The sequence below is a fragment of the Amblyraja radiata genome, chromosome 11, assembly GCF_010909765.2.
Source record: "Amblyraja radiata isolate CabotCenter1 chromosome 11, sAmbRad1.1.pri, whole genome shotgun sequence".
NCBI lineage: Eukaryota > Metazoa > Chordata > Chondrichthyes > Rajiformes > Rajidae > Amblyraja > Amblyraja radiata.
Window position 1 is genome coordinate 62,342,757 of NC_045966.1, and position 14,788 is coordinate 62,357,544.

The 14,788-nt window shown below is 43.7% G+C and overlaps 1 protein-coding gene and 1 long non-coding RNA gene across 4 annotated transcripts in view; one reads left to right on the forward strand and one right to left on the reverse strand.

The window, feature by feature from the left end:
* The window catches only part of lcp2 (lymphocyte cytosolic protein 2), a 168,338-nt gene that overhangs the window by 20,999 nt on the left and 132,551 nt on the right, over positions 1-14,788 (reverse strand). Inside the window, exons 14-16 of one of the 2 annotated variants that reach the window (XM_033030012.1) lie at positions 12,836-12,863; positions 12,700-12,712; positions 5,796-5,855 (exon numbers count right to left, since the gene is read on the reverse strand). In XM_033030012.1, coding sequence (XP_032885903.1) covers positions 5,796-5,855; positions 12,700-12,712; positions 12,836-12,863 — 101 coding nt within the window. The remainder of the gene's footprint in view (positions 1-5,795; positions 5,856-12,699; positions 12,713-12,835; positions 12,864-14,788) is intronic. The other variant, XM_033030013.1, reaches the window with a different exon arrangement.
* The window catches only part of LOC116978693, a 34,103-nt gene that overhangs the window by 1,656 nt on the left and 17,659 nt on the right, over positions 1-14,788 (forward strand). The window contains exon 1 of one of the 2 annotated variants that reach the window (XR_004413502.1): positions 5,765-5,871. The exons of the other annotated variant lie outside the window; for it this stretch is intronic. This is a non-coding gene — a long non-coding RNA (uncharacterized LOC116978693). Of the gene's footprint in view, positions 1-5,764; positions 5,872-14,788 lie in introns of those variants that run through there. 2 annotated transcript variants of the gene reach the window in all.

A 14,788-nucleotide genomic window follows, 5' to 3' on the forward strand; every position in this document is an offset into this window, starting at 1 on the left:
CCACATGCTCCATTTCCCTCATATGTACACTTATCTCCTACCCTGACTCGCATATTTCCCTTATTTCGCTTTTATCCTCCTGCCCCAATCCACCTCCCTCTGGATTCACATTTCACTCTTCTTCTCTCCCTATCCAACACCCTTTTTCTCCTTTGTCGCTCATTTCACCCATCTACCTGTCATGCCTTGTCCCACCCCATCTCTCATTTCCAGCTTTCTTTCCCCTACTTGGCTGCAGAAAGGTAAGTTTTGTCACATTCTACTTCTTCTTCTTGTAGGATTCCGGCAGTGTAGACGCTGCTAAGCGTATTACTGCCCTCCACAGGTCAAAGTTCGAACTAAATCCTTACATACAGTCCTGTAACTTGCAGGAATTGAAGAACAGCCCTGGATATCAGTTGATGTTTCTCACTGTGTCCAAACAAAGATGAAACAGAAAAAGCCTCAACTCCAAGTCCTGTCAGTCTAACAAACAATACTTCTCTTTCTACCCTGTACTTTTTACATTCTAGGAAAACATGCTTAACTGTCTCATTACTCCCACATTCACACAAGCCAGAAACATGTTTCCCTACAATGCACAAATAGTAATTTAACCCACAGTGTCCCAACCTCAATCTACACAGTTTAACTGAGTCCCTACGGGACAGAGATGTACAGAAACATATTTTCCTAACTTCAGATTGTATAGAAAAGTAGTGTCTACCCCTGACTTCCATTTCCCATCCTCTCTGCCATTCTTTTGTTAAGCCCTCTTTAATTATTTCTCTCAGTTCCACTCTCCCCAATAATACATGGATATCTATTTCTCTTCTTAAACTCTCCTTTGCTATGAGGTTCACCTGCTCATTCCCCCTCACCCCAGCATGCCCGGGAACCCAGCAAAAAGTGATGTTACACGCAAACCCAATTCTAGAAAACACACTCATGATTTCATTTAGAATGTCAGGACGAGCTTTAGATTTCCCTACTCTTAAAGTTTCAAGAGCAGCTGCAGAATCAGAACAGATAATGACTTCACTAAAACTGGCTTCCTCAATCCACCATAGAGCCCATTGAATTGCCATTAATTCAGTCGTGAGAACAGAGCTTCCATCAGAAATGCGCCGGCCAATCTTCAACCCAAGCTGCTCCACATACACTCCAAATCCAGCTCTCCCACTAACTGGATCTTTAGATCCATCTGTAAAAACAATCAAAGTGCTCTCACTGATTGAATTAAGATATTCCACTATTCTTGGAGTCACCTCGCGCTTATCTTTTTCCTGAAGAAAAGCAAGCTCAATAAACAGTTCAGGAAGAACCCAATAGGGCACAGGTAGCCATATTGTATGCTCTATAATACCCCCTTGTTCCAAACCCAGCTTCTTAGCCCACTGATTTATAATGACAAAAAATGTGTTATATTTGTTACCATCATCAACCTCTTGCAACAAACACCTTGCTGGGAAGGTATCATTACACCCACAAAGTTTAGCCCAGTAATGTAACCCTAGCTTAATGCACCTTAACCATAAGGGCATTTCTCCCATTTCAACAATCAGGGCAGGGACTGGGGAAGTCCTGAAGGCTCCACAGCAAAGCCTCAAAGCCCTTGCCTGCAACACATCTAGCCTAGCCAGAACAGTTTTAGACGCAGACCCATACACAAAACACCCATAGTCAAGAGAAGATCTGATCATGGCCTGATAAATTAGCAGCATTGTCTCCCTGTTGGCCCCCCACTCACACCCAACCAGACTTCTCATAACATTCAGAACTTTTCCACACTTCAACACAATTTTACCTACATGCACAGCCCAAGTCATACGCTCTTCAAACCAAACACCCAAAAACTTAAAAACCTTTACCTTCTCCAATAGAGACCCATACATATACAGCTCTAACTTGGGTAACTTTCTTTTAAAACCAAATACCATATATTTAGTCTTAGAGGCAGAGATTTTAAAGCCCCATGTGTTCCCCCATTCCTCTACAGACACTAACACTCTTTGAATCTGTTTTAAAACAAACTCTACATTACGACCTCTTTTCCAGATGGCCCCGTCATCTGCAAACAAAGACAGACCAAATCCTCTCTCTAATTTACAAAATATGTCGTTTATCATGATATTAAATAAAACTGGACTGATAACACTTCCCTGTGGGGTTCCATTCTCTATTTCTACAGTCTCTGAGCTGACACTACCAACCATTACTTGTATTGTTCTATTCAATAAAAAATCCTTAATCCAGTTGAACATTCGTCCCCTGACTCCCAAGTCAAAAATTTTAATCATTAATCCTTCCTTCCACAAAGAATCATATGCCTTCTCAATATCAAGGAATACACTCACTACTGTTTCCATGCTTCGAAATGCCCTTTTAATATCCTGATCCAAAACTGATACAGACTCCATTGTAGACCTTCCATTCCTAAAGCCATTCTGTACATCAACAAATAGTCCTCTGGTTTCTAAAAAATAAACTAGTCTGTTGGTTACCATCCTCTCCATAATTTTACAGAGTACTGCTGTGAGCGCTATAGGGCGATATGAACTAGGGTCAGATGCCTCTTTGCCCGGTTTTAAAATAGGGACCACGACTGCATGTTTCCATTCCTTTGGTAAATAACCCTCTGCCCACACAGTATTAAACAAAGCTAAGATTTCATCAAGTACAGTATCATCCAGATGTTTAAATAACTCATACGACAACCTATCTCTCCCCGGGGTGGTATTTGCTCCAGACATAATTGCATCCAACTCTTTTATGGTAAAAAACAGATTAAAGGTATTATCATTTACTAAACTCCTCTCCAGCTTCCACTGATTAACTGCCATCAGCTCAGTTCTCTTTCTACACCTCTCCACTCCCATGCTCTCTGATCTATGCACTGCTTGAAAACTGTCAACACACACGTCTGCTTTTTCCGTATTGGAGACTGCTCCCACCTCACCCTTCTGCAACACTGGTAACAAACTTCTTTTGTATACTCCTGACATTCTACGCACAGCTGACCACAAATGCCTTACTGGAGTTTCCGGGCCTAGCGTACCACAAAACTTCCTCCAACTATTCCTCTTTGCATCCTTTACAACTCGTCTTGCTACTGCCCTTAGCCGCTTGTACTCCATTGCATTGACCAAAATTGGATACTTTCTTAATTTTCGATAGGCTATATTCCTATTCCTTACAGCGTCATCACATTCTTTATTCCACCAAGGAACAGACATACGGGACCTAGGTTCCTGCTTCACAGGAATAGTACAACAAGCTGCCTCATGAATCATGAGACTAATGGAAGTATTCCAACTATCTACAGAACCCTCACTATTAACCTCTCCAACTAAACTTTGAGCCTTCTCTTGGAATTTATCCCATTTGGCCTGAAAAAAGTTATATCTAGGGACTTTCTTTTCCACTTCTCTCCTCAAATCCCTACCAAACCTACATAAAATTGGATAATGATCACTACCCAGTGTATATCTATCCATTACATCCCATTCACCAATTCTTGCTAAATTTGATGAAGCAATTGATAAATCTATGTGGCTGCAGGTGTTTCTCACAATATTATACCTAGACGGCCTTCCATCATTTAACAATACCAACTCATACTTGTCTAGAAATTCTTCAACAATAACACCATTTTTATCCCTGTGATCACTACCCCATAAAGGATTATGCGCATTAAAGTCTCCAATCCATATAACAGGACACCTTACCTTCTCCATTATCTCATCAAAATCTGACAATATCAAGGGTTGACAGGGGTTATAATAATTTATCACAGTGATAGAATTCTGGCTGCTCCTAACCTCCACAGCCAAAACCTCAAGATTAGAATTAATGTCAACTTTCCTATACTGCAACCCAGTCTTAACAAAAGTTGCACAACCCCCACCTGATCTATCAGACCTATCTAATCGCACACATTCATAACCTGGGATTACAAAATCTAGACAGGGCTTTAACCATGTCTCTTGGATACATATTAACCATATAACCATATAACCATATAACAATTACAGCACGGAAACAGGCCATCTCGACCCTTCTAGTCCGTGCCGAACACATAATCTCCCCTAGTCCCATATACCTGCGCTCAGACCATAACCCTCCAATCCTTTCCCATCCATATAACTATCCAATATTAATTCTGGTGCTTCTTTAAATTCATCAACAAATCTCTTTAACTCTTGACCATTTCCAATCAGACTCCGGGCGTTCCATTGAAGTATATAAAACATTATGGTGTTAATGAGGATCACCATCATCCACCTCACTGACATACTCCATACTGCTAGCTCTCGACAACTGTGACCTCTCCATACACTGACTCTCCGTCATGTATTGATGTAACTTTTCTGGAAACTGCTTTACACTGAGGAACCTTTCAGCTGCCCCCACCACTAACCTGATGATATCTGACCGGTTAGCTGCTTTCTTAGCTCCTACCAGCACATCAGAAACAAAAGACAGAAATTACTCCTTATTAAAAATCAACATGTCAGATGGAAAAGCCGACGGCAAGTTTGGCACAGTGATCTGGCTTCCTAGCACCACTCTAGTCCCAGCGCTCACATCTCCGCATTCTCTAGCCACCCTTTGAGCTGCCTCTGCATATGACACGTTGTTCTGATCCTTCACTTCCTGCACTCGCTTCGCCTGAACAAAGCGCTCACAACCATGAAACCCTGCTGCATGATCCCCATCACAGTTAGGGCACTTAGGAGCCTCTGCCTTGCAATTTTGTATTGCATGATCTCCACCGCACTTTGCGCACTTTCTTTTACCCCGACAAGACCCAGCAACATGTCCAAACCTCTGACAGTTATAACAGCGCAACGGTGGTTTAATGTACTCCCTCACTTGATACGCCATACTCCCAAGAAACACTCTCTGTGGCAGTACTCCATCTTTGAACGTAAGCAGGACCGGCGGGTCCCTGACTCCATTCCTACTCTTAAATCTCACAACATCAGTTACCTGGGCCCCCTTAACATTTTCTAAGATCTTCTTCTCAGACAAGCCATCATACATCCCATACACCACTCCCTTTATTCCCTGCTGTCTTCCTCTAGGGACCAAACTCTCCACCTTGACCACCAATTTCCCCACACCCCTAGCATCATTAAACTGTTTTCTGTCTTTGCAACAAACTCTTAACATCCCATTATACAGAATCTTAGCCTGAAAATCCCTGCCTATCTGGCTCTCCAAAGCGGTGGTAATTTTTTAATGGATTCACTGCTCTAAATCCTGCATCTCCTTGATTTACTCCTTTAACTTTGCACAACGAATTCTTCAATAATTCTAGTTCTCCTAACTTTACTCCCTTCGTCTCCTGACATTTCGGGTCTTTCGCTCGATGCCTCTCTCTTAGAGCCCCCCCTTTCCTTACCTACAGTCTGCCACCCACCACCCTCAGCCCCACCGCTCTCTGAAGCCATGGGCCTCTAGAATCTCCGAAGTGACTCGAACGACCTCGCGCAGCTAAAGCCCCTCAACAAGTCCTGCCCCGCTTGTCAACACTCCGATCCCGTTATGCCCCCACTGAGTTACTACAGTTTTTTGTGTCTATATTGCGTCTGTCTGTCTGTCTCCCTCCCTCCCATCAAACCGTAGCTCGAGGACTTCCTGGTTCTGCTCTGCAGTTGAGGTCTAATGCTCTCTCTCATGGACTCTCTCTCTTCTCCTCAGGACTTTCAGCTCCCGCCTCGCATCCAGCGCACACACTCCAGCGCTCTTTTGTCACATTTTTTAAGTATGGGACATTTAAGAACCAGTCAGGGCCAGCCTACAACACATACCTTCAAGGTCGGAAGAGGAGCGGCAGTTGAAGGAGCGAGTGCGGGGATTGGCTGCAAAAGCTAAATGAGTTAATTGGTAAGTTAGTTAATTAGTAGATTAGTTAATTGATCAGCAAATAAAAGTAGGGCTTGATGTAGGGGAGCAGCCTGTTGGGAGTAGCATTGTTAATTCGTTGGCTCAAGAGTCTGAGGTCAAGTGTGGAGCTTTGGTGAGGAGGCCGAGGTCAGGAGGCTACACTTGAACCGGTTCTGTATGTGTCCAATATTTAAACTTGTGACATATTGCAGTGCAGAAGGAGGCTATTGGCAACAGAGAAGGGAATAGGTTTCACTCAACTCTGAGTGTGTCTCATTTGTAATGAGAAATTAGAAATGCGTGCGTGCGACAAAGGCAAAACCGTTATAATGGGTGACTTCAATCTACATATAGATTGGGTGAATCAAATTGGCAGGGGTGCTGAGGAAGAGGATTTTTTGGAATGTATGCGGGATAGTTATCTAAATCAACATGTAGAGGAACCAACGAGAGAGCAGGCTATTTTAGACTGGGTATTGAGTAATGAGGAAGGGTTAGTTAGCAGTCTTGTTGTACGTGCCCCCTTGGGCAAGAGTGACCATAATATGGTTGAGTTCTTCATTAGGATGGAGAGTGACATTGTTAATTCAGAAACAATGGTTCTGAACTTAAAGAAAGGTAACTTTGAGGGTATGAGACGTGAATTGGCCAAGATTGACTGGCAATTAATTCTAAAAGGGTTGACGGTGGATATGCAATGGAAGACATTTAAAGGCTGCATGGATGAACTACAAAAATTGTTCATCCCAGTTTGGCAAAAGAATAAATCAGGGAAGGTAGTGCATCCGTGGATAACAAGGGAAATCAGGGATAGTATCAAAGCGAAGGATGATGCGTACAAATTAGCCAGAAAAAGCAGCATACCGGAGGACTGGGAGAAATTCAGAGACCAGCAGAGGAGGACAAAGGGCTTAATTAGGAAAGGAAAAATAGATTATGAAAGAAAACTGGCAGGGAACATAAAAACTGACTGCAAAAGTTTTTATAGATATGTGAAAAGAAAGAGATTAGTTAAAACAAATGTAGGTCCCTTGCAGTCAGAAACGCGTGAGTTGATCATGGGGAACAAGGATATGGCGGACCAATTGAATAACTACTTTGGTTCCGTCTTCACTAAGGAAGACATAAATAATCTGCCGGAAATAGCAGGGGACCGCGGGTCAAAGGAGTTGGAGGAATTGAGTGAAATCCAGGTTAGCCGGGAAGTGGTGTTGGGTAAATTAAATGGATTAAAGGCCGATAAATCCCCAGGGCCAGATAGGCTGCATCCCAGAGTACTTAAGGAAGTAGCTCCAGAAATAGTGGATGCATTAGTAATAATCTTTCAAAACTCTTTAGATTCTGGAGTAGTTCCTGAGGATTGGTGGGTAGCAAACGTAACCCCACTTTTTAAGAAGGGAGGGAGAGAGAAAAGGGGGAATTACAGACCAGTTAGTCTAACATCGGTAGTGGGGAAACTGCTAGAGTCAGTTATTAAAGATGGGATAGCAGCACATTTGGAAAGTGGTGAAATCATTGGACAAAGTCAGCATGGATTTACAAAAGGTAAATCATGTCTGACGAATCTTATAGAATTTTTCGAGGATGTAACTAGTAGCGTGGATAGGGGAGAACCAGTGGATGTGGTGTATCTGGACTTCCAGAAGGCTTTCGACAAGGTCCCACATAAGAGATTAGTTTACACATTTAAAGCACACGGCATTGGGGGTTCAGTATTGATGTGGATAGAGAACTGGCTGACAAACAGGAAGCAAAGAGTAGGAGTAAACGGGTCCTTTTCACAATGGCAGGCAGTGACTAGTGGGGTACCGCAAGGCTCAGTGCTGGGACCCCAGCTATTTACAATATATATTAATGATCTGGATGAGGGAATTGAAGGCAATATCTCCAAGTTTGCGGATGACACTAAGCTGGGGGGCAGTGTTAGCTGTGAGGAGGATGCTAGGAGACTGCAAGGTGACTTGGATAGGCTGGGTGAGTGGGCTAATGTTTGGCAAATGCAGTATAATGTGGATAAATGTGAGGTTATCCATTTTGGTGGCAAAAACAGGAAAGCAGACTATTATCTAAATGGTGGCCGACTAGGAAAAGGGGAGATGCAGCGAGACCTGGGTGTCATGGTACACCAGTCATTGAAAGTGGGCATGCAGGTGCAGCAGGCAGTGAAGAAAGTGAATGGTATGTTAGCTTTCATAGCAAAAGGATTTGAGTATAGGAGCAGGGAGGTTCTACTGCAGTTGTACAGGGTCTTGGTGAGACCACACCTGGAGTATTGCGTACAGTTTTGGTCTCCAAATCTGAGGAAGGACATTATTGCCATAGAGGGAGTGCAGAGAAGGTTCACCAGACTGATTCCTGGGATGTCAGGACTGTCTTATGAAGAAAGACTGGATAGACTTGGTTTATACTCTCTAGAATTTAGGAGATTGAGAGGGGATCTTATAGAAACTTACAAAATTCTTAAGGGGTTGGACAGGCTAGATGCAGGAAGATTGCTCCCGATGTTGGGGAAGTCCAGTACAAGGGGTCACAGCTTAAGGATAAGGGGGAAATCCTTTAAAACCGAGATGAGAAGAACTTTTTTCACACAGAGAGTGGTGAATCTCTGGAACTCCCTGCCACAGAGGGTAGTCGAGGCCAGTTCATTGGCTATATTTAAGAGGGAGTTAGATGTGGCCCTTGTGGCTAAGGGGATCAGAGGGTATGGAGAGAAGGCAGGTACGGGATACTGAGTTGGATGATCAGCCATGATCATATTGAATGGCGGTGCAGGCTCGAAGGGCCGAATGGCCTACTCCTGCACCTAATTTCTATGTTTCTATGTTTCTATGTAATTTGTGATTTTGTCCACTGAAGTAATGACAGGCAAGGTGTTACAGTGTCTCTTGCAGGATGTGGAAAGTTGGGGACACTGCTGGTGCCTCTGACAACTACACCTGAGGAAGTAGTGTCTATGTGCAGCTCCTGAATGAACATGTTAGTGAACTGGAGCAGCAGCTGCGTGACCTCAGCACCATCCGGGAAAACCAGAGTTTCCTGGACAAGACCTTCCTGTATCCTCTTCACACCGAGGATACAGGAAGAGTGAATCTGGGTGACAATGAGGAAGAGAAGTACACATGGAGTGCAGGTGGCTGTACCTATTGAAAACAGGTTTTGGGAGCTCTTGGGCGCTGTCGGAGCGGACAACACAATAAGATTGAATGGCAGCCAGGGCTGATAATCCAACCCTAGTGCTGAGTCTCAATGGGGAAGAGTGACGTCAGGCAGAGCCGTAGTTTTGGGGGACTCGATAGTCAGAGGTGCGGACAGGAGATTCTGCAGTAGCAGACCAGATACCAGGATGGTGTGTTGCCTCCCTTGTGCCAGGACATCTCGGAGCTGCTGCACAGTATCCTTGAGAGTGAGGGGGAGCAACTGGAGGTTGTTGTGCATGTTGGCACGAATGATATAGGTAGGAAGTTGAAGGAGGCTCTGCAACATGAGTTTACGGAATTGGGTAGAAGACTGAAAAGCAGGACCCTCAAATAGCCTGCTCCAGTCAACTTGCAGGGTAGTGATCTCAGGATTGCTTCCAGTACTTGCGCTACTGAAGGTAAGAACAGGAAGATAGGGGAAATCAATGTGTGGCTGAGGAGTTGGTGCAGGGGGCAGGGATTTACATTTCTGGATCATTAGGATGTCTTCTAGGGCAGGAGTGACCTGTACAAAAGGGATGTGTTGCACCTTAACTGGAAGGGGACCAACATCCTAGCGAGCAGGTTTGCTAATGCTACATGGGTGGGGTTAAACTAGATTGGCAGGGAGGTGGGTCTCGTGCAAGACAGAAGCATGTGAGAGGCTAGAAGTTGGTATGGAGGGTGGTGTGGGAAAGGTTTGTGGACAGAATAGGCAGGTGAAAGGTGGAGAGCGAGGAAGGAGGGTTGGTTTAAACTGCACGTATTCTAATGCAAAGTGCCTGACGGGTAAGGCAGATGAGCTTAGGGCATGGATAGGTACGAGTGACTGGGACGTTGTAGCCATGACTGAAACTTGGTTAAGAGAGGCAGGACTGGCAGCACAATGTTCCGGGGTACAGGAGCTTCAGGAGAGATGGGTGATGGTAAAAGAGGAGGGGGGCATTGCACTATTGGTTAAGGAGGATGTCACGGCAGTGACCAGAGGTAACATTACGGACGGTTCGTCTAGTGAGACTATATGGGTGGAGGTGAGGAACAAAAAATGGTTCACCTTGGTCACCTTGTTGGTGGTGTACTACAGACCCCCGAATAGTCAACGGGAATTAGAAGAACAAATGTGCCAGGAGATTGCAGACAGCTGCAGGTCAAATGAGGTTGTTGTAGTAGGGGATTTTAACTTTCCCAATATAGACTGGGAAAATCATAGTGTGAAGGGTTTAGATGGGGTGCAACTCCTCCAAAGTGTTCAGGAGAGTTTACTTAAGCAGTATGTAGAGGCCCCACATGTGAGAGGGCAATGCTGGATCTAGTATTGGGAAATTGGGAAGGGCAAGTTAATGAAGTGTTTGTGGATGAGCCTTTTGAGACCAGTGACCACAGTTCGATTAGGTTTAAGATAGTTATGGATAGGGATGGAGAGGGTCCACGTGTTAAAATGCTCAACTGGGGTAAGGTCAAGTTTGAAGGTATGAGAGAAGGTCTCGTTCAAGTTGACTGGAGCAGGTTATTAGAGGGGAAAGGAACATCGGCCAAGTGGGGTGTTTTTAAAAGTGTGCTGACGAAAGCTCAGGATGTGTACATCCCCGTTAGAGCGAAGGGTAAAGCAGGCAAATGTAAGGAAGCTTGGCTGATGAAGGAAATTGAGGCATTGGTCAAAAACAAGAAGGATGCATGGGACAGGTATGGCCAGCTGGGAGAGGGAGAGAGACCTCTTAGGAATCAAAGGGGATGGGCAAGGTCCTCCATGACTATTTCTCCTCTGTATTTACCGAGGAGAAAGACAGTAGGATGGAGGAACTTGGGGCAGTCAATGGAAGTGTCTACAGAGCAGTCAGTGTTACGGTCGAAGAAGTACTGAAGGTACTGTGGTGTATGAAAGTAGACAAATCTCCAGGGCCTAATCAGATATATCTGAGAATATTGTTGGAAACTACAGAGGAAATTGCTGGAGCCCTGGTTGAAATTTACAAGTCATCCTTAAATACAGAAGAGGTGCCGGACGACTGGAGAGTGGCAAATGTTGTGCCTCTTTTCAAGAAGGGCTGCAGGGAAAATGCTGGGAATTATAGGCCGGTGACCTTAACGTTTGTAGTTGGAAAGTAATTGGAGAGTATTCTGAGGGATAGGTTATACAAGCAATTGGATTGGCAATGGCTGATTAGGGAGAGTCAGCATAGTTTTGTACGCAGGAGGTCGTGTCTCACAAATCTGATTTAATTTTTTGAAAACATGACCAAAAAGGTCGATGAGGGCAGAGCTGTAGATGTTGTGTACATGGATTTCAGTAGCCGTTCGACAAGATTCTGCATGGTAGGCTGCTCTGGAAGGTTATATCACATGGGCTCCAAGGAGTGATAGTTGAATGGATAGCAAATTGGCTCCATGGAAGGAAGCAGAGGGTGATGGTGGAAGGTTGCTTCTCGGACTGGAAGCCTGTGACTAGTGATGTGCCTCAGGGTTCAGTGCTGGGCCCGTAACTGTTTGTCATCTTACAATGATTTGGATGAGAACATACAGGGCAAAATTAGCAAGTTTGCTGATGATACAAAAGTGGGTGGGTTTTGCAGATAGTGAAGATGGTTGTGAAAGATTGCAGCAGGATCTTGATCGATTGGCCAGGTGGGCGGAGGAATGGTTGATGGAATTTTATAAAGAGAAATGTGAGGTGTTGCATTTTGGGACATCTAACAAGGGCAGGGCCTACACAGTGAATGGTAGACCTCTGGGTAGTGTTGTAGAGCAGAGGGATCTAGGAGTACAGGTGCATGGTTCCTTGAAGGTCAAGTCACAGGTGGATAGTTGGTCAAAAAGGCTTTAAGCACTTTGGCCTTCATCAGTCAAAGTATTGAGTATAGAAGTTGGGAAGTCATGTTGCAGTTGTATAAGACGATGGTGAGACTGCATTTAGAATTTTGTGTTCAGTTCTGGACACCATGTTATATGAAAGACATTGTCAAGCTTGAAAGGGGTCAGAAAAGATTTACGAGGATGTTGCCAGGACTAGAGGGTGTGAGCTGCAGGGAGAGGTTGAGTCGGCAAAATCATGAAAGGAATATAGATCAGGTAGATGCACAGTGTCTCTTGCCCAGAGTAGGGGAATCAAGGACCAGAGGACATAGGTTCAAGGTGAAGGGGAAAAGATTTAATAGGAATCCGAGGGGTAACTTTTAGGGTGGTGGCTGTGTGGAACAAGCTGCCAGAGGAGGTAGTTGTGGCTGGGACTATCCCATCGTTTAAGAAACAGTTAGACAGGTTAATGAATAGGACAGGTTTGGAGCGATATGGACCAAGGGCAGGCAAGTGGGTCTAGTGTAGCTGGGACATTGTTGGCCGGTGTAGGCAAGTTGGGCCGAAGGGCCTGTTTCTACAGTATCACTCAATGACTCTATGACTGTACTCCAATGAGTCTGATGAAGGGTCCTGACCCAACGCGTTGCTTGTCTATTTCCTCCATGAATGCTGCCTGACCTGTTGGGTTTCTCCACTACATTGTGTTTTACTCAAGGTTCCAGCATTTGCAGTGCCTTATGTCTGTACATTTACATAGCCCTATTTCATAATTAAGATTCTATAATCTTATCATTAAATGGATTATGCAGCACAAGTACATACATTTAGCAAGAAAGATATTTAATAATTGCGTACTTACCATCATCTTCTTCCTGAGAATATAAATAAAGATTGATAGTGTTTACAGAGCATCCTTAGAATTTATGTACATCTACTTATTTTATTATTTATTATTTTAATTTGTTCTTGAAAGCTATTTTAAAATATCCACTTACCTCAAGCGTTCTGTCTGGTATACATGGTCTAAGGAAAGAAAACACATTGAGATTAATACTTTAATGCAATTGAAACAAATAGAACATAGATCAGGACAGCACAGGAACAGGCCCTTCAGCCCATAATGTTTGCACCAAGCACAATGCCAAGCTAAACTGATCTCACCTGCCTGTATATGATCCATATCTCTCTATTCCTTGCACTCCCATGTGCCTACCTAAAATCATCTTAAACGCCACCTTTTTATCAGCGTCCATCACCACCCCAGACTCCACCACAACTGGTATATAAAACGTGCCCTGCTCATCTCCAATAAACTTTCCCTCTCTCACCTTATAGCATTGCCCTCTAGTGTTTACCCACAACCCTAGGAAAAAGATTCTGACTATCATAACCATGCCTCTCATAATTCTATATACCTCTATCAATTCTCTCCTAAATCCCCAGCGTTCCAGAGAAAACAATCAAAGTTTATTCGACCTGTCCTTGTAACTGAAACCCTCTAATCCAGGCAGCATTCTCACAAACCTCCTCTGTACCCTCTCCAAAGCCTACATATCCTTACTGTAATGAGGCAACCATAACAGTAGGCAATACTTCACATTGTGTTTTTGATTTTTGTTTTTGGACTGAATTCTGTTTTTAATTTGTGTTTCTGTGATGTCTTTATTATTTATTTTATTCTGATTATATGTTCATATTTCCTGTTAACCTATGTAAGGCGTCCTTGAGATGTCTGAAAGGCGCCCAATAAATAAAATGTATTATTATTATTATTACTCCAACTATGGCCTGACCAAAGTCCTATAAAGCTGTAACGTGACTGTCTGATTTATGTTCAATGCTCCAACCAATTAAGGCAAGCATACCAAAAGCCTTCTTTACCACCCTATCTACTTGTGTTGCTTCCTTCAGTGAGCTTTGAACTTGGACTCCAAGATCCCTCTGCACATCAATGCTGTTAAGTGTCTTGCCATTAACTGTATACTGTCCCCTTACATTCACCTCCAAAAGTGCAACGCTTCACACTTGCCTATGATCTTCTGGATGGAATTTCTTCAGAATTAGTCAATTACTTTTACCCTCTGGAATGTGGGTGTTAATCCAAACCAAATTTAACCAAGGCTAGTTAAAAAGGTTCAATAGATTCTGCATTGATTTAATTGTGTTAATCCAGTAACTAGCCAAGATAAACACATACACAAAACAATTGACCATTTTTTATTTGTCCTTAAAAGTATTATGATAATTTTTCCCAGCAATATAACAGTCCGCATTAACCAACCTGATCTCCCGGTGGTTCAGCACTTCAACTCCCCCTCCCATTCCGAATCCAACCTTTCTGTCCTGGGCCTCCTCCATGGCCAGAGTGAGTCCCACTGCAAATTGGAGGAGTAGCATCTCATATTTCGCTTGGGTTGTTTACACCCCAGCGGTATGAACACTGACCTCCAATTTCAGGTAGTCCTTGCTTTCTCCCTCCTTCCTTTCCCCTCCCCTCCCCAGCTCTCCCACAGTCTCCGCCTCTTCCTTTCTTCTTCCCGACCCCACCCCACACCCACATCAGTCTGAAGAAGTGTCTCGACACAAAACGTCACCTATTCTTTCGCTCCATAGATGCTGCCTCACCCGCTGAGTTTCTCCAGCCTTTTTGCCTACCTTTAAAACTGAACTATATCAACTGTTAATTCAAGATGAATGTATTTATCAATTAAATTTGAGTTGTTCATAAAATTATTAGTTAACTTTGAAAACACTCTTCTCATCAGGTAGCATCCGTGGAACAGATTAATATCAATCAATGATTCAGGCTAACAATCAAGGGAACAGAATGTGTAGGAAAGAACTGCAGATGCTGGTTTAAATCGAAGGTAGACACAAAATGCTGGAGTAACTCAGCGGGTCAGGCAGCATCTCTAGAGAGAAGTAATGGGTGACATTTCGGGTCGAGT